Genomic DNA, 20,474 nt, shown 5'->3' with positions numbered 1-20,474 from the left:
GGTGCCTAGCGTCGCCCAGATAAACCCACCCAGGGGTAGGCCTCTCATGTAACCCTTGCTTGGCACCCAACGAGGAGGAAAACATGGAGGACAAGACCACCACCCTAAACCCCCTTTCAACACACAGGTTTCATTGGTTCTTCCTACTGATCCAAATTTTATTTTACAGAAGACTGTACTGGTGTACAAGTTTAACCTTGTGCCTTGACTTTTGTCAATCCTCTAACTTTTCTGCCTGAGCTTAACTGAAGCCTAACAGTTTAGTAGTAGCCATTCAAATTACAATGCACAGGATATTGCCACAAAACATCTGTGTGCTAGCTGTAATCCATATACAGCCCTGCCAGACTCTCCAGGCACTAAACTGTATCAGGCAAGCAGCCAGGGATCTGACTATCACCCAAGGTAAGCAAAAAAGACAGTTTAAGAATCATCCCAGAGCCTTGATACTAGTTTTATATGGCAGTTTTTTAAATACAGCAGCTAGGATGTTGCTTCCAGTAGAATATACAGGTATTCATTTTGAAGACAACAGTCACTTAAGAGTTTAAAGCCTATACAAAAGATTATATCAATTTTCATGTGCCTAGGGCAGTATTACCTCCACGTACAGCCTGTGGAAAAAAAATAGTCCTGTATTACAACATTTATAAAATGAGAATATCACTACAGCATTTGCGAACTGGGCCTGCGATGGCATGATATTACTCCTGAAGTATTGGAAGCGTTTAACAACTAATTTCAAACCAATAACTACAATGATTAGTGATTGCTTTACCTTGATAAATGTCATTTTGCACATAGAAACACTGTTCTTTGTGTTCCGTATGGTGATCTCACCATAATGTTCTATCCATCGTCTTCCACTCAGGATGTTGTGTATGCATGTCGTAACTTTGTTCCAGACGTAACAATCTCCATACCTGGGAAAAAGTTAATCTGTCTTTAAAACAGCTGTGCTACAATCTTGCATGCACATGTGGTCTAGTGTAACAAGCAAGGATCCTCTTTACTCTGTGTTTGCTAGATAAGGTTGTAAAGTTTAAGTTGATTTTTCTAGCATTAGCTCAGCATGAAAATGATGCTTGCTGTCATTCAACCCGGAAGTCTGAGCACATCTTGTGGAAAAAAAGGAATTACTGTGGAAGAGGGGGCAAATACTGAAGCCAGGGCTGCTTTTATATTTTGTATTCCTGCTGGGTTTTCAACATTTTTTACAAATAAACAGCTGAAAAGTGTGGCGTGCATTTGTATTCATTCAGCCCCCCTGAGTCAATACTTTGTACAACCACCTTTTGCTGCAAATACAGCTGCATGTCTTTTTGGGTATGTCTCTACCAGCTTTGCATATCTAGCGTGAATTTTTTTGCCCATTCTTCTTTGCAAAATAGCTCAAGCTCTGTCAGATTGGATGGAGAGTGTCTGAACAGCAATTTTCAAGTCTTGCCACAGATTCTCAATTGGCCTTAGGTCTGGACTTTGACTGGGCCATTCCAGCACATGAATATGCTTTGATCTAAACCTGGTGTCATGGTTATGCAGTGATCTTCCTGTGTTTGCTTACCTCCCCTCATGTCTTCAGACTAAGAGGCCAGCCACTTCCACCTGGTGGTTTTTATAACCTCTCCTCTAAGCATGGCTCCACCCCAGGCCCCATCAGGGAGCCCTATATTAACCTGTGCACTGCAGGCCATCAGTGCTGATCAACCATTGTGTATTCCTTTGTGTGTTAGCTTCTTGTTTCCTGCTGTGTGCTCTGCTACTGTTTTCCGTTACCGACTTTGGCGTGTCTTGACTATCCTTGTTTTCCTGTGATCCTGACCTTTTGGCGTGTACCCGACTATTCTTGTCTGCTTGTGGCCCCGACCTTGGCTTTGTCCCTCACCATCCCTATCCTCCTGTTGCCTACTGTGGGTGTGAGCTGGGGGACCCTGGGGGTCGCGACCTGGAGCCAGTTGCAGCCAAGTCCATTCTCACCACCAGAGGCACTGGTGAACACTTGCTGGCTCTTAGACTCCGCGCCGCAGGGAATCTTACGCTCTAACCCCAGTGGGATCTGTCCCCCATCTGCAGCAGTCAGCCGTAAGGTCCACAACCTTGCGGTGCACTCCTGATCCTACAGTGTGCACCTGTCACCTCGCCTCAAGGTGACCTGACACCTGGGGTCTCAAACTGGTGGCCCTCCAGCTGTTGCAAAAAGTCCCATGAGGCATTGCAAGGCTGACAGTTACAAGCATGACTCCCACAGGCAGAGGCATGATGGGACTTGTAGTTTCACAACAGCTGGAGGGCCGCCAGTTTGAGACCTCTGATTTAAACCATTCCATTGAGGCTCTGGCTGTATGTTTAGGGTCGTTGTCCTGCTGGAAGGTGAACCTCTGCCCCAGTCTCAAGTCTTTTGCAGACTCTAATGGCTCATACACGATCAGACTATCTGGCAGACCTAGTGCGGTGGACAACCTGCTGAACTTTGCAGCGGAGGTCCGCTGGACTTTCCGAATGAGCAGACTTGCCCACACACACAACCAGACTTTTCCGGCGGACAATCTGCTTGACTATGGCAGGCGTCCGCCGGACTTTTGAAATGAACAGACTTGAGTAAAGTCCATTCATTTTGAACGTGGCTCCAGGTAGACGGAACTAGCGAAGGAAGTCAGTCAATGTTGCTGCCTCCATCACCGAGATCGACACCTCGCGAGCCCCGTCACCTGTTATAGATTTAAAGGGGAACCCCTACACTGAAAAAACGGCATGGGGTCCCCCCCAAAGTCCATAACAGACCCTTATCCGAGCAAGCAGTACAGCCGGTCAGAAAAGGGGGTGGGGACGAGCGAGCGCCCCCCCCCCTCCTGAGCCGTACCAGGCCGCGTGCCCTCAACATGGGGGGATGCTTTGAGGAAGGGGGGGCCCTGCGGCCAACGTTGATGAGGACAAAGGCCTCTTCTCGACAACCCTGGCCGTTTGTTGTCAGGGTCTGCAGATGGCTTATCAGAATCTGGGAGCCCCCTTTAATAAGGGGCCCCCGATTCCGGCACCCCACCCTATGTGAATGAGTATGGGGTACGATGTAACCCTACCCATTCACCTGGGGGGGGGGGGAGGAAAACAAACACGGTGGCGGCGACGAAGGTGAAAGCCTGGCTCCTCCGCTAGTAAAAGAGCAGAAGATAGCGGAGGAGTCCGGCGAGAAGACCCTCAAAGACGGAAGAAGACCCCCTGGAGCTGTCTTAATAAAGTATTTTAAAACCCTGTGTTATGTCGGGAAGAGACCCTTGTCCTCATGGGGACAAGGTGCTTTGGGGTGGGGGGCCGCAGGGCCCCCCCTTCCCCAAAGCACCCCCCGTGTCGAGGGCACGTGGCCTGGTACGGTTCGGGAGGGGGGGCTCAGTCGTCCCTACCCCCTTTCCTGACCGGCCAGGCTGCGTGCTTGGATAAGGGTCTACTATGGACTTTGGGGGGACCCCCACGCCATTTTTTTTTCGGCGAAGGGGTTTCCCTTTAAATCCATAGCATACGACGGGGCTCGCGAGGTGTCAATCTCGCCGATGGAGGCAGCAACATTGACTTACTGCGCTAGTCCCGTCTACCTGGAGCCACGTTCAAAATTAACGGACTTTACTCCGTGTGTGGGTAAGTCCGTTCCTTTCAAAAGTCCGGCGGACTAGCACACAGATGGGCGGACAGTTTTGAGTCGAGACTTCTAAGTCCACTGGACTTTTGGAAACAAAAAGTCCACCGGAGTCCATAACGGGCGAATAATCCTATCGTGTGCACGTGGCATTACAGGTTTTCTTCTAAGATTGCCCTGTATTTGGTGCCATCCATCTTCCCATCAACTCGGACCAGCTTCCCTGTCCCTGCTGAAGAAAAGCATCCCCACAGCATGATTTTGCCTCCACCATGTTTTTCGGTGGGGATGGTGTGTTCGGGGTGATCTGCAGTGTCAGTTTTCAACCACACATAGTATTTTGCTTTTAGGCAAAAAAGTACAACTTTGATCTCATCTAACCAAAGCACCTTCTTTCACGTTTGCTGTGCCCCCCACATGGCTTCTTGCAAACTACAAACAGAACTTCTTATGGCTTTCTTTTAACAATGGCTTTCTTCTAGCCACTCTTCCATAAAGGCCAGATTTGTGGAGTACGTGACTAATAGTTGTCCTGTGGACAGATTCTCCCACCTGAGCTGTGAACTGCAACTTCTCCAGAGTTACCATGGGCGTCTTGGCTTCTTCTCTGATTAATGCGCTCATTGCCAGCCTGTCAGTGTAGGTGGACGGAAATGTCTTGGTAGGTTTGCAGTTGTGCCATACTCTCAATTTGTGAATGATGGATTGAACAGTGCTCCGTGAGAGGTTTAAAGCTTGGGATATGTATTTAGAACCTAACCCTGCTTTAAACTTCTCCACAACTTTATCCCTGACCTGTCTGGTGTGTTCCTTGGCCTTCATGCTGCTTTTTGTTCACTAATGCTGCGTACACATGAACGGACTTTCCGTCGGAATAAACAGTCTTTCCAACAGAGTTCAGACTGATCGTACTTGCCTACATGCAATCACACCTAAGTCCGTTCGTTTTGAACGCAATGACGTACGACGGGACTAGAAAAGGAAGTTCAATAGCCATTAGCCAATAGGACTGGACTAGTATACAGACTAACAGTTTTCCGGATAGGAACTGATTCCGTTGGCAAGATTTAAAACATGTTCTATTTCTAGGTCTATCATACTTTTTGGAAAAAAAAAAGTCAGCTGAAGCCCACACACGATTGGAATATCCGATGAAATTATTCCATCCGACCTTTTCAGCCGGAAAGTCCGGTCGTGTGTACGCAGCATAAGGTTCTCTAACAAATCTCTGAGGGTTTCACAGAACAGCTATATTTATAATGAGATTAAATTACACACAGGTGGACTTTATTTAAAAATTAGGTGACTTCTGAAAGCAATTGGTTCCACTAGATTTTAGTTAGGTGTATCAGAGTAAAGGAAGCTGAATACAAATGTACGCCATACTTTTCAGATGTTTATTTGTAAAAAAGTTTAAAAACCATTTATCATTTTCCTTCTACTTCACAATTATGTGCCACTTTGTGTTGGGCTATCATATACAACCCCAATAAATCACATTTATGTTTTTGGTTGTAACATGACAACATTTAGAAAATTTCAAGGCCTACGAATACTTTTTCAAGGCACTGAAAAAGCGGATATGCAATTAAACTCTATAGATATGGAGAGGCTGAGGGAAGGTACAGTTGAATGGATTGAGTGAGCAGCAAGTTTTCAGACATCATACCACTCTATGTGGGAAATATGATCGATGAAGAGCTACAGTTAATCACATTTTTTACAATCAGCCAATCACTGGATAAAATAGACATCTTACTTTGGAAGGATAACATTCACTGTTCCAAAAGGCAATATTTCCATGGACTTTCCCCAAAATTTATTTTTCCATCTGATGTCTGAAAGTAAAAGTGAGTAGTCAGTCAATGACTGGAATAAACATAACAAGAAAGACTTGAACAAATAAAATGTATATCTGTGCAAAATAAAATAAAAAAAGAAATCATAAATTACATTTCGACAATATATGCACATTCACCCCTTTATTATTCCTTTAAAGACCCTGCAAGTACAGAAAAATGCCTGTTTCTCTGCCAGAAATGTACTCCGCTCCTATGTTCTGTATACTCCTTGAAATAACACAGCAAGTATGGTACAGGCAGCTCCGAATAATCAACCGTTTTTTTTTTTTTTTTTTGCACTTGAACAGATAACATGCTTTCAATGGGATATTTGCCAAACCAATAGGTAGCAAATAAAAGAAGTTCATGGTTAGGATTTATATACACTTTAATGGCTTGTTTACGTGGGCGTTTGGGTTTTGCTGCCAAAATTAATCATTTTTTAAGGATCTGGAATGCAGCATTTTAAAAAATCCACAAAATCATATTGATATTTGTTTACTTTCAATCAAGTCTTTGAAAACAGAGCCCACATTGCAGTGTGAAGCAATTTTCCCCCAAATCACCCTAAAGACAATATGAACTTTGCCCATGCATGGCAAAGCAAAAGGTCCACGACATTATCAGGCCCAGGAGATGCACATACCTATCCTTTTGCCCCATGCTGCTCCATTCACTCATGTGAATAAATAGCTACTTAGAACTTACACAGGGCTGACAACTCTCTCCACCTCCCATGTGACAGCGCCAAGTTCCTGAGTGGCCAATTGCCAACAAAAGGGTTGTCATGTGGAAGAAGGAAAGGGAGTCACATCCTCTCCCACTTTCTGACGTACCAAGTGTGTAACTTTGCTTTTCTAAAGACTGGAGCGATGGGGTGAATAAAGAGATGGTAGCTGAGATGTGTAGCTGAAGGGCCAACATTAATGTGAATCCCTTGCTACAACCTGCATGAGCAAAGCACAGGTTCACCTTTTGGCCTGCATTCACTTGCTCGTGTTTACAAGTCCTAAATACACTTTCATGTTACAATAAAAACACCTTGGGTGATTTTGGTTCCACCTCTAAGGTAAAAATATTATGCATTTTTAAGTAGTGCTAAAACTATTCACTCATTGGGCTCTACAATGTAATTAGCACCTTCTACAAGGTCTTTTGTGCCTCAATGACTGGGGCTGGGCTTGTTATTATTAATCTTAGGAAAAATGGCCAGGATATTCAATGTTATTGTCAAGGATCTTGCTGCCTTATAACAAGTCCCCCCCAATTTACGGTTTGACATCACTATCATACAGGCAACTGAAATGTGCTTGCATCTGTCAAAAAATGTGGTCGATTACACACCAACAGTATGTTAATCCCCATGTGGTGGCATTGAGGGCAGATCAGTTGCTTTGCATGCTGAGGTCAGAATATCCCAATGAAAACAGGGTCTGGTCAGCATGCAGCAAGGTCCTTGACAACCAACCTGACTTTTCATTAAAACAGTGAAAAGCAGAAGTGGAGCAGCTCCCCGCGCATTGGGGGAAAGAGCTCTCCTAGATGTCTATGATCACACTGAGGCACAAGCTAACGCATTACTTAAACACAAAGAAACCCTTTAGCTTTACTGCTCCTCAAAGGGTCAGTCCTCCCAAAGTTTACATTGTATCTATAGATCAATGAATGGGTCTGGAATTCTTGGTACTGCCCACTTTACCATGAGTCTTGTTCATCCTCATACTTCTGTAATATGAAATTATTAAATACTCCCTGTACTAACTGAGGCAAGTAGCCAGGTTTGAGAAAATCACAATTCCCAAAAGATATATGCTGCTAATTAACCTTCTGGCATACACCTAAAACAGAAAAAGGGGGGGACTAACTGTTTAAAGTGAACAAAGCTGGGGGGCGTGGCTTGGCGCATGGAGAGGAAGGCAGCCTGAGACCTCGGCTCCCGCTCCACCATACCGAACGGCGCACAGCACGGCCGACAGCACCCTCGTTTCTCTCCCCCATGAGCAGGAGGGGGACCGGAGATACCCCCCGACCCTCGGGGGATCTCAAATCTAAAGAAATCGGCAGCTACTTCCCCGCGAAGGGATCCGCAGGCCGGACCACGCCGGCTTCCAAGATGGCGGCGACCCGCTCGGCGGCGGCGCAGGCGGCCCTCGCCGCCACTCAGGTACCCTCTCCGCTCCCGGAGGCCTCCCCTCCCTCACCCGGTTCGGACACCCGGAGCCCCCACTACCCTGCATGTCCCGGGAGCCCTCCGCCCCAGCCGCACTCTCAGCCAGTACCCTGGGACATGGAAACCTATCTTAAGGCCCTCCCCACCAAAGGGGATATTGAGGCCTATATCAGCAGGCTTGAGCGCTCCTATAAGCGTGAGATCACAGACCTACGCCATGATATAGGCCAGCGCTTTGATGACATTGAAGCGACGGTGGAGGAATCTGTGACCAGAATTATTGAACATGATCACATTCTTCAGCAACACACTAATCAGATCCAACAACTGTTTTACGGTCTCGATGACCAGGAGAACAGAAGTAGACGCAATAATATTCGCATCCGCGGGGTCCCTGAGTCGGTAGATAACAAGGATCTTGCCAAAGCAGCCATCTTGATGTTTAATCAACTATTGAACAAGCCCCAGGATGAGCACCTGGAAATTGACAGGATTCACAGATCCCTGGGCCCCCGCAATCCCAACCCTGCTCACCCAAGAGACATTATTTGCCGCATCCATTTTTTCCATACCAAGTCTGACATCATGCAGGCCGCTCGGTCCCGGGACTCCATCCTTTTTAACGGATCCCCCGTCATGCTTCTGACGGACCTCTCCAGGCAGACCCTTCTCATGAGGAAATCTCTGAAGCCACTCACAGACGCACTTCATTCTAAGCAAATCAAATATAGATGGGGCTTCCCTTTCCACCTGTTTGCATCTCATGAGGGTAAATCGGCCACGTTTCGCACCCTGGGTGATCTCCCTAACTTTCTTGGAGTGTTTGAACTGCCACAGATCCGGATTCCGGATTGGCCCTTGGAGGCGGCCACTCCGGGGTTTCCTAAAGCACCTCGCTGGGAGAAGCAATCTGGGAAGAAGAGATCCAGATCCCGCACCTCCAAATCTCCACCTGGCTGAATTTATTCCTTATAACCTGGGTGGATTTTGCATCGATCACTGAGCTTGGACGCTGAATTCCTACCTGTGAAGTTCTACATTCTCTACAACACTGTTCGCTGACGTTTTCTATTTTTGTCATTTTATTGTGGTTTGACTCTTACATGAGTCCCCTTGCACTCTTTTTCTACTATGGTTGCTCGCAGGCCTTAGGCCGTAACTTGACCTATATATTTGCTACTATGCTGATGACTTTCAACCGTTACATTGCTGTTATGTCGCCCTGCACGTGCTGTGCTGTGCGCTTTATCTTTATTATTGTGTATTTTGCTATGTTGGGGCGGAGCCCCTGAGTTTAGCCCTTCCACGTTCCCCATGTTAGGGTGTGCAGAGTCTTCATTGCCTCTGTTTTCTGTTGTTTTTCTAGATACCTGTGTAGTGTTCACCTCCCCTTTTCCCCCTGAACACTAGTGGGGGGGGGGTTTGACTCCTCCCTTCCCGCCCTGCCTGGGGGCACTACATCCTAACCCACCCCTCTGGGTTCTGTTGAGCCCTTTCAGAGTTATTTAGCTTGACGCCCTCCCCCCCTCTGACCTTAGGACCCACTTGCTAACCCTTTATCTCCTCAACTGGAGACTACCTCCTCTAGTTCCCATGACAGGAACCCTACCGCACACCTTCCGTCCCCCCCGCTTGATGTGCCCACTTTAGGTATTAAAATCTCTTCCCTTAATTGTAGGGGGTTTAATACCCCGGAGAAACGTAGACAGCTCCTGCATCACTTTCACAAATCCAAAACTCATATCCTACTCTTGCAGGAAACCCACTTCCGGACAGACAAACTCCCTAATATCTCCGACAAACGATACCCATGTTGGTTTCATAGTACCAACCCGGACGCCAAGACGCGAGGGACCTCTGTGGCCTTCCATGCCTCTTTTAACCCGACTGTTCTCGACCAGGAGATAGACCCCAATGGTAGATACGTGTTTTTGAAGTTGCAGGTTCAACAAACTGTTTTAACCATTGTTAATGTTTATTTCCCTAACCAGAACCAGCATCGATTCCTCTCCTCCGTGGCATCCCGCCTACGCGCTTTTGGCACTCATAACTTGATCCTGGGTGGAGATCTGAACGTACCACTGGTACCGAGACTGGACTCGTCCACCGGTAAGTCACACATCCCTCCCTCCTCCCTGACCAGTATACACTCCATCTTGCAGGACCTCTCCTTAGTTGATCCCTGGCGGGTGCTTTACCCCTCGGCGCGTGATTACACTTACTACTCCCCTGCACACAACTCCTACAGCCGACTCGACTACATACTGATCTCCCAAGCTTTGCTAGACTGGGATCCTACCTGTGACATTGGCCTGAGAATCTGGTCTGATCACGCCCCGGTGCATCTATCACTGGGGAGACCCCCAAATAATCGCGCCCACAAATCCTGGCGACTTAACGATAACCTCCTCCGTGACTCAGTCTGCAACGCAGCACTTACCGCAGCAATCACAGAGTTTAACCTGGTCCATGCTGAAGACAACACTTCTAACCTGACCAAATGGGAGACGCTTAAATGTGTCCTCCGAGGCATTTTGATTCAGCATGGCTCTAGGCTAAAGAAGGCCCGTACTGCCGAAATTACCAGACTATTTGCACTGATCTCTGCCCTTGAGGCCTCCCATAAACGCTCTCCCGATCCCAAGGTACTCGCAGAACTTTCTAATGCACGTCGGGACCTCCAACAGATCTTTACTGAGCGCTCTGTGATTGCTTGTGCTAAGGGCAGACATATTCACTACGCCCATGCGAACAAATGTGGGAGACACCTTGCTCGCACAATTCACCCCCAGCAACGCAGACAACATATCTCCCACCTCATGTCCTCCACTCATGTTAAACGCACTAAAAACTCGGAGATTGTTTCTGACTTTCGAGACTTTTACTCTGCCTTATATAATCTTCCAGTAACTCCAACACACGCCCCTTCCTCGCACTTAGACCTCTTACAATATATACGGGACACCCGGACACCTCCTTACCGCACCTACCCTCTGACGCTGTGTCGGACCTGGAGCGTCCGCTGACTACCTCTGACTTTTTGACTGCCATTAAAGAGCTCAAACAGGGCAAGAGTCCGGGTCCCGATGGTTACACGCCTTTATTCTTTAAGCAATATGCCCACCAATTAGCTCCGTTGATGGCACGAGCATTTGAGGAGGTTGGCGACGACCATCCACTCTCTACCGAACTCCTGCAAGCTCAAATTGTAGTGATCCCCAAGCCTGGGAGGGACCCTACACTCTGCAGTAATTACCGCCCCATCTCCCTATTGAATGTTGATCTGAAACTCTACGCCAAGATCCTTGCCACGCGCCTGGCCCCCCTCCTTCCCTCTCTGATCCATGGGGACCAAGTGGGGTTTGTCCATGGCCGTGAAGCCAGAGACAACACCACGAAAACGCTACATTTGGTCGCCTACGCCAAGGCACACAATATCCCCACTTGCCTCTTGGCCTGCGATGCCGAGAAGGCATTTGACAGGGTGAGCTGGCAGTTTCTTCGTGCGTCCCTACAACAAATAGTCTTAGGCCCTAACTTACTTTCCAAGATTATGGCTCTCTATTCTCACCCTACTGCTCGGGTCTCAGCTAACGGGGAATCGTCCACACCATTCCGAATAAGTAATGGCACCAGGCAGGGCTGTCCTCTTTCGCCCTTGCTGTTCGCAATCACAGTGGAACACCTGGCACAGGCTATACGTAACAATGCCTCTATTCACGGTATTCCTACCCCATCGGCTCCCCGTAAGCTGTCACTCTATGCTGACGACTTACTTCTATATGTCACAAAACCCCGCATTAGCCTACCACATATTCTCGAGGAACTGGACCGCTTCGGTACCCATAGTAATTTTAAACTAAATATAGCCAAAACCGAAGCCCTGAATATCTCTCTGCCGGAGCGAGACCTGGCGGCCCTGAAAAGGGACTACCCGTTCCGATGGCAACCACGCTCTATTAAATATTTAGGGACTGCAGTTCCTAGAGATCTACAGGACATCTACCCCCTTAACTATAGCCCCTTGTTGACCAACATTAAACGTTCCCTCGACTCCTGGCATAATTTGAAACTTACCTGGTGGGGGAGGATGAACGTCATTAAAATGGACATACTGCCCAAGGTTCTGTATCTGTTCCAAACTCTCCCTATACTTCTTCCTCGGACGTTCTTCCTCTCCCTCCGATCTGAGATAATCAAATTTGTATGGCTCCGCCACCTCCCTCGACTGAAGCATAGGATCCTATGCGCCCCCAAGCTCCGCGGGGGGACCGGACTACCTGACTTTCAACTATATCACACTGCATCCTTGCTGTCTAGACTGTTAGAATGGTTCCCGAGACCCCCACCCAAAATTACAGTGACTATTGAACAAGATATGGCCCTTAGAGATCTTAGGGCCCTGTTATGGGGACATCACGCCATGTTCCGCTCGCTTCGTGGAGTCTCCCCCTTGACGATCGCAGCTCTGACCAAATGGCACGCCGTCTCCGATATGACAGGCCTGTCCACGGACCCTGGCCCTCTTTCCTCCCTTTTTGATAACCCACTTCTCCCCACTCTCCTTTCGGCTACCCACATTGGGGCATACCGCAGGGCGGACTGGCCCACAGCTAATCAATTTGTCCACCCCTCCACTGGTCGTTTACGAGCTCTGGCGATGTCGTCTCCCCTACCTGACCTGGATTGGCTCTCTGAGCGGTCCATCAATCAATTTTGCAACTCACTCTTCCTATCTGGTAAAATTCATAGGACCCTCACCTTGTTTGAAGAACTTTGCACTCTACCTCACACCCCGAGGCACACGTTATCTCTTCTTTACAAAGAACTCCAATCTCTTACCTACACCTCGCTTCCCACTTATACTGATAAATGGTCTGCTGACGTTGGAACCGAAATCTCCTCATCACAATGGCATACCTCCTTTGTCCTTACTCACCAATCCTCTAGGTCAGGGTTCACTCAGGAAAAAAACTATAAATTGTTATCACGCTGGTACAGGGTTCCAGTCTCGGTACGCAGAATGTTCCCCGGTTCAACGGATGTGTGCTGGCGGTGCCATGGTGCGACAGGTACGTTCTTTCATGTCTGGTGGGAGTGTTCTATGGTTCGCCCTTTTTGGGATAAAGTTTTTGAAACGTATAATGCTATGTATCAAGCTTCCCTATCCCCCTCGCCCTTGGTTGCCTTACTGTCCATTATACCGGGCTCCGTTAAACGGCACAAGTCTTGCCTTCTTAGATTCCTCCTCTCTGCTGCCCGTCATAACATCACCCTCTCCTGGAAGACAGATCGGGTCCCGTCGGTAGTTCGATGGATTGAAATTCTTAATGATATGATGGTCATGGAGGAGCTGCAGGCGAAGATGGACGACAGATATGACAAGTTCACTGCTCTGTGGTCTATCTGGCGCCACCACTCGGCCTCATCGGGCTTCCTTAATGGCCTCCGATAGGACAATGTTATGTCCTGCAATTTTGTTGTTCGCCTGTGACGCTCCTTTGGGGTTGCACAGCAAATGAGCCTGTGCTCTTACTTCCCTTTGTACACCACCTTCCTGCTGGCCCCCGTCTGTCTTCCCTCCCCCCCATGTGGTGATACAGGTTGGGCGTTGTGCCACCGACCTGGATCCATGCTGGCGGCTGCAATACGGCCCTGGGTGATTTCAGTTTCCGGGGTTCCTGTCTTCCTCCTTTCCCCTCCCTCGCCTTCCCCTGTCCCTTCCCCCCCCCCCCCCCCTTCCCCTTACCTATTAATTTCTTTCTTTATTTTCATTTCTACTGGTATTAATCAGCTTTGTCATTTGCGCAGTTTTTTTATGCTTTTACACTTATACCTCGCTGTTTGTGTATCTTCGGAAATGTACCGCCATTTTGTACTCCTTGTTTGCACGGATATTGTAATAATAATAAAAAACTATGTTCAACCTTAAAGTGAACAAAGCTGATTTTGTTGTGAAAGAAAAAAGGAAAATCTAGGGTAAAACATACCTTGCCAGAAGACAAAATTCTTTGACTCACAGTGACAGGCTGAAACTGGGGGATGATGGCTAACCTGAAAAAAAAAAAAAGAAATCACATGGTTTTATTGTCAAATGTATTAAGAACTGATTTTAGATAAGAGTAAATAATCTCAAAGTATTCTACTTGTTGATTATCTACCGGTCAGCATAGCCATGGCCATTTACATACATTTTTTTATTATAAATTAAAACTTTTTCTAACGTATGTTTAAAACGTAAGAGTCAGTCCATCCAAAACTGGTATTTCCGTTTCTAGTCAGATAAATTCCCAATGGTTTTCTTGAGGACCCCGCGGCTCCACTCACAAGTTGTGGCCATTACATTATCAGTATATTACATTCATTTTGTTAAGTCAGTATTCTGCAGTGGTGAAGTTCCCAAGAAATATAGGAATTGTCTGGCTGATTTGGTCCACCAGCATTCATCCATCAACAGATATTCTGGGCTGACTGCTCTTTAAAGCAAATCTAGCATTGCCAATGCAAAGCAACAGGATTACTTTCATGTCCCCCTCCCCAGCAGTATATACTTATTTTTTCCTTGTTCCTGACACTCCTGTGTATGAAGGAGCACTTCTTAGAGTGCTGGTGCTTGGTTATTTGTCCAGCGCGGTCACATGGGAGTAGGGAGGTAGGCCTTAGCCTTGTGTAAGCTCTGAATAGAGAGATTTGAAGTTTACACAAGGCTCTCTTTCTCTCACTGTCAATGTTTGAACGGAGTAGTTGGGGATATGAATGAATGCATTTGTGCTGCAGGGGAGAGGGGAATAAAGTAAACCTGTTGATTTTGCCTGAATTGGCAAAGCACAGGCCTGCTTTAAGTATCAGAGAAAGCAACTGCAAAAGGTTGATACGATTCCGTAACGACAGGATACAAACTGAAAGTAATGTGTAAGGCGGAATGTAAGAGTCTGCACCTTGTATGAGAAGTGCCAAGCTATTACTATTCCAGTTTATGTGTTACGTGAGTTACAGTAAAAAGTTTAATTGCATCCAGACAAGTGTACAGTCATCCCAGGTGTCCTCCCATCAAAGTACCCAGCCAACAAGAGCAGAGTTTGTGGGCTTCATGTGTGTTGGCAGAACAGGGTGAGGTGTAAAGCAGTTACGTTATGGTGGTCAAACCAAGGGGGTTTGAGGAGTCTTCCCACCATAAGGTTACAGGAATATGAGCAGACTGGTTTCCTGGTGGAGGATGTTAGACACCTACTAGGAGTGAGCTGAAGAGTGAATGCTGGGTCATCATGCAGATTGAATGCGTTTTGGTGTTCTGGACATTACCAGTAAGCAGTGCCAGGACAAAGTCATCCAGGGCCCAAAGATTCCAACTGCCCCCCCCCCCCCCCATTATGTGTGAGCTTAGATCCTAACCCCAGCAGTCATCCAATTGTCAAAATGACTGCGCTTGCATGGACCTGAAAGTGTGCAGTGACTTTATAGGACCTTCCGTCTGTGGTGTTTGCCTCTGCTGGTCTGCTTGTGCCAGTCTGCAAGAACCAAAAATAAGAGCATGCATGCCAGTCACAGAGGCGTATATAGTTACACATGTTAGAGAGAAGTGACGGGTTGTTTATGGCTGATCACCTAGCTACGAAGTATTTAGTAAATACTGGGGGTTATTTACGAAAGGCAAATCAACTTTGCACTGTAAGTGCACTTGAAAGTGCAGCCGCCCTAAATCTAAGGGGTAGATCTGAAATGAGTGGAAGCTCTGCTGATTTTATCATCCAATCACCTGCAAGCTAAAATGCTGTTTTTTTGTTTTCCTTGCATGTCCCCTTTAGATCTACAGCAACTTTACTTCTAAGTGCACTTTAAGTGCAAAGTGGATTTTCCTTTAGTAAATAACCCTCAATATGTTGGGGAGAAAAGGGGTAGTAAAAGCAACTTTTGCAAGTTTAACACTGGGCACACCCAGTCACTTTAAATAAAGTTAAATTTAGAGCATGCTATCACCACAATGTGTTTCACTCACATTCATACATAAAAAAATAAATAAAAAATAAATAAAAGTGCAACGCTCTTCAAAACAAAATTAGAACATCAAAAACAAAAAGTGCTATAAACCACAATTGCTCTAATAGTGTCTACCTGTGCTACCACAGAAAACAAAAGTCACTATATAAAATCTCAGTCCACACTGTAATCTGCTGTGCTTCGTAGGTGATCGCTGAACCTCCACACTGTGCAAAGAATAAGCTCACCTCAACTTTAAATCTCCAAATTATAAGAGGATTATAGCAGCTCATTCCTCCTCTCCTTCCCATACACTGGACAATTCGAATCTCAATCCTTTCCTACTCTCATATCACTCTCAGTTTATGGAGAGGGACAACTCCCAGACATGCAGCCAATACCTTAGTACAACAAAAAGGACAGGCCCAACTAAATGTTCTTCATTAGATTTTATTAAACAAGGATGGCAACAAATATACTCACAGGAATCATAAAATATAGGGCATGGTCTAAGAATACTGCTATATGGACCAGATCGAACTCGCTAAGCAAACTCCATCAATCCTTTATTGACAGCTCAGGATGTTGTCACCCCATGGGCAGAACCACATCTGAGCGGTTGCATCACCGGGCAGATAACCGTAAGATTAGTGAAAGGGGCAGGTAAGCAAACCCACCACAGTCCTGATCTCACTTCGCTACTGAATTTAGATGCCAACAGCTGTGTGTACAGTCAGGAGCTGCTCTAGCAGGGAGCATGAGCTGGAGGAGAAGCGAGAACTCCACCTCACCCACTCTCGCATTTCCTTCTGGCTCTCTACTGCTCTCTTCAGCACTTCCATCTCTGGGCTGACAAGAGTGGCGATTCCTATAGACACTGCAGCACCTGGGACAGCCACCCCTCCTGCCCGCCCCTTGTCCTGGCCCTGCCTGGAAGCACCCAGCACCCTCACTGTGTCCTGTAGTGATGTGGAAGTCTGCGGTGTAAAAAATTAGTGCTGGTGGGGAGAAAATCCTCAAGTGTTGGTTTTCCTAGAAGCCTAAGTGGAGGATCAGCATTCTGGTGGCAAGGACAGCAGAAAAGTTAAGTACAAAAAGTTGCTGCCCTTTTCTTTATAGGTATAAGAGTTTAAAAAAAATAAAAAAATAAAAGTATGGACACTTTTTGAAGAAACCTCATATATTAAAATATAATGAACATATCAACCCAGAATTTCATATTCCTGATATGTGCCTGCTGTACCATTAACATGCAGGAAAACATATCCTGTTCTCTTTGTATGAAATCCCTGGTGTTCATGCCAATCCCTCTGCTTTCCTATTGAACACTGAAACGTATTCAAATGCAGAAAGCCAGAGGTGCTGATGCTTACCTTGATTTATCTTCTAAAGTGCCTTGACAGCCACAAAAACCTGCAGTTTCAGCTGCAGCTAGGATATCAATTATTAATGCTTTACCTGCAGTATTTATTGGCTGATCAGTGCGATTAGTGGCTTCACTAGCCCCAAAAAAAAAAAAGAAAAAAAGTAAACAAGGGGGTGAACCAAAACACTGACTTCCCAGCTCAAGTCAGCACTTGCAGGTTTGGGGGCTACCAGAGAGGCCTAGAAGATAAAGGGCAAGTTACAACACCTTTTGTTGCTAGGGTTGTCACCTTTTCTTCAAGCCAAACCCAAACACTCTAGTGGTGCACGGCATGGCATTCCAACCACGGCACGATTTTGCCACGATTGTCGCCTGACAAATCGCAGGAAAATCATGCAAACAGAATCGTGGGGTGCCTGTCACCGAAAATAAGTTTCGCTCCGCTATTGAGGTGCCATTTAAAGTAAAGGGACCGCAAGCACATCCTCGATTTGCAGCGTTTTGGGAATGGTGGGCAGAATCATGGTGATTCCCTGCAATCCGGAATGACTAGGTGTGAATCCTATGAACACAATGCAGGGGACTGGAGTGTGTAATGTATATTATGAGTCATGAGCACAAAACAAAAAGAATGCAGGAGTCAGGGGTCTGTAGTGCACAGTGTAGGTGTAAGGAGGCATGCAAAATTCCCTACATGAGCAATACTCTCCCCCACTTTACCCTTTCATCAAAAACCCCACTCCCTCTCCTGCAACAAAAAAATCCAGCACTAGTCTTTATTCTCACCCTCCACCAGCAAAAAAAACACCCCCCTCCCAAAACAAATCTTCTTCCCCCTGCCACAGCACAAGTACCCCTCCACCATTCCCAAAATCCCCAGTCCTAGCACAATCCCCCCTTCTTCCTCATTCCAATACTAACCATGATCAATTACCACTGTGTGCCAGCGGATCTCTGTATCTCAGTGAATCCCAGTGCAATGATCTGGTGTATCAAGGGATCCCAGTGCAGTTGCCACTAGTCTCCAGATCCATGCTGCTCTGCTGCTATCACTGAATAGCTGGAGGAAGCCGATACAAGGATACAGGGCGGCGTGGGGAATTCCAACGAACTGTCAGCCTCTGATGATGAAAATGCTCTGATTGGCCAGTGTCCCAGGCTGATAGTTCACTGGATTTTCACTCCAGGCCTCTGTATGCTGGTATCAGCGATTCAGTGATAGCAGCATGGATTGGGAGACTGCTGGCAGCGGACTTCATAGACTGACATGCCTACTGCTCTGACACATGGATGGTTTTAAAACAGTTTATTAACCGCTACTGCACCAGTGGCTTCCTAGCGCCTCTGTCCCTTCTCTTTTGTCTCCTCTGTAATTGTCCTCCCGCACCGCCGCTTGGATCCCCCCTGCTGTTCGGGTCCCCCTGTATACTGGGGCCCCTACAGGAGGTCCCGTGGTACCCCCTCTCGGTGGCATTGGTGTCCGGGTCTCAGGCAGAGGGAAACCCGGGCACAGAATTCAATACCCGGACTGTCTGAGTCAAAACCAGACAGGTGGCAACCCTATTTGTTGCCCATGTTATACTCCTGCTTTATTAATCAGTGCAGGTAACATTTTAAAACTATACTTTATTTTACATGTTTGAAAATAGTATTCATCAAGTTTTGTAAAGATCTTCACAGCCTTTTTTAATTCAGACATTTAAATTAATCAGGAGATATAAAGAAAGGCGTATAAGAGCATACTTCAGCAGCATGTTTGATCAAATACAACAGTGCACCAGAAAATGAGTTAGGCTCCATACACACCGGGCTTAAAAAAAAAAGTCTGTTCTCGTGGGAGTAAACAACGCTCATATAGAGCATTATTGGTCCAAAGTTTAGACGAGTTTAGGAGAGTTTTACGTTTTTTTCTGCCAGTGAGGTCCAATCTGCCTCTAAACACTGAGCTCAAAATATTCTTCTTAATTTCCTAATGTGCATGGACACATAGCTGCGTCTACAGGCAGAACACAAAACTCCTGTAGAAGCAACGTTTTTTTTAAGCCAGTGTGCATAGAGCCTTAATGGAGGATGCTGTTGGGCTGAATAACTCAATAGGGCTTCTGTTGGGGATTCCAGGAGTGAGATCTCCTGCCAAAGTTCATACCCTTACATCACACCACCATGAATTCTCAGAGATATACAGGTGATACTTGAAAAATGTGAATATCGTGCAAAAGTTCATTTATTTAACGAATGCAATTAAAAGGTGAAATATATGAGATAGTTCAAGCCATGATTTGTCATAATTGTGATAATGGCTTAAAGCTCATGAAAACCCCAAATCCATAATCTCAGAAAATTAGAATATTGTGAAAAGGTGCAATATTCTAGGCTCAAAGTGTCCCACTCTAATCACCTAATTAACCAGTTGCCGACCGCCGCACGACGATGTACGTCGACAGCATGGCACGGGCAGGCATATTGGCGTACATGTACGTCCCTTGCCTCCCGCGGGTCGGGTGCCCGATCGGGCCCCCGCCCGGTGCCTGCGGCGGTCGGTTTTCGTCCGGGAGCGATCCGGGACGAGGGGGCGGCCATTCATTCATTTTTTTTTTTTTTGCATTGGTGTCATTTGTGACTGTAATAACTGTTAGGGCAGTTAGGGTTAGCCCCCTTTAGTTCTAATGTACCCCCCTAACCCCCCCAATAAAGGTTTAACCCCGTGATCACCCCCCGTCGCCAGTGTCACTAAGGCTGGGTTCACATTGCAGCGGTTTATGAGAACGAATGTGATTCGCACCGCACTGCAGTGCAAATCACATCCGATCTCTGTGCGATTCGAGTTCAGCCATTCGCCGCACCCGCCACACCCGCCGCAAATTTGCACGGGACCCTTTTTTTGGCCCGCAGCAGAATCGGATCGCATGGGTGTTCACACCATGCGATCCGAGTTTGCAGATCGCACTGCGATATGCGAACTGATCTGGGGGTGTCAGTAACATTTCACTGACACTCCCAGCAGTCCGCATAGGGCAGTGTGAACTGCCGCCGGGAGGCATGCGATGCGGGAACCCGCCGCGGATTCGCGGCGTTTCCGCATCGCTCCAGTGTGAACCCAGCCTAATAAGCGATCATTTTTCTGATCGCCGTATTAGTGTCACAGGTGACGCTAGTTAGGCAGGTAGGTATTTAGGTTCGCCGCAGCTTTTTATAGCGCCAGGGACCCCCATATACTACCGCATAAAGCCCCCTGATTGCCCCCTAGTTAATCCTTTCACCAGTGATCACCATATAACTGTTACAGGTGACGCTGGTTGGTTAGTTATTTTTTTATAGTTTCAGGGGACCCGCCATTTATTACCTAATAAAGGTTTAACCCCCTGATCACCCGGCGGGTGTCATTTGTGACTAATACCTGTTAGGGCAGTTAGGGTTAGCCCCCTTTAGTTCTAAGGTACCCCCCTAACCCCCCAATAAAGGTTTAACCCCGTGATCACCCCCGTCGCCAGT

The 20,474-nt window shown here is 46.8% G+C and overlaps 1 protein-coding gene across 7 annotated transcripts in view; it reads right to left on the bottom strand.

The window, feature by feature from the left end:
• The window catches only part of OSBPL6 (oxysterol binding protein like 6), a 329,956-nt gene that overhangs the window by 23,423 nt on the left and 286,059 nt on the right, over positions 1-20,474 (bottom strand). For all 7 annotated transcript variants that reach the window (XM_077448099.1, XM_077448095.1, XM_077448094.1 and 4 more), the window contains 3 exons: positions 13,630-13,693; positions 5,388-5,466; positions 779-923 (listed from right to left, as the gene is read on the bottom strand). In XM_077448099.1, coding sequence (XP_077304225.1) covers positions 779-923; positions 5,388-5,466; positions 13,630-13,693 — 288 coding nt within the window. The remainder of the gene's footprint in view (positions 1-778; positions 924-5,387; positions 5,467-13,629; positions 13,694-20,474) is intronic.

Source organism: Lithobates pipiens, unplaced genomic scaffold, assembly GCF_037356315.1.
Source record: "Lithobates pipiens isolate NorthernLeopardFrog02 unplaced genomic scaffold, aLitPip1_a1.2 Scaffold_22, whole genome shotgun sequence".
Classification (NCBI taxonomy): Eukaryota; Metazoa; Chordata; class Amphibia; order Anura; family Ranidae; genus Lithobates; species Lithobates pipiens.
This window is presented reverse-complemented; position numbering and strand designations above follow the sequence as displayed.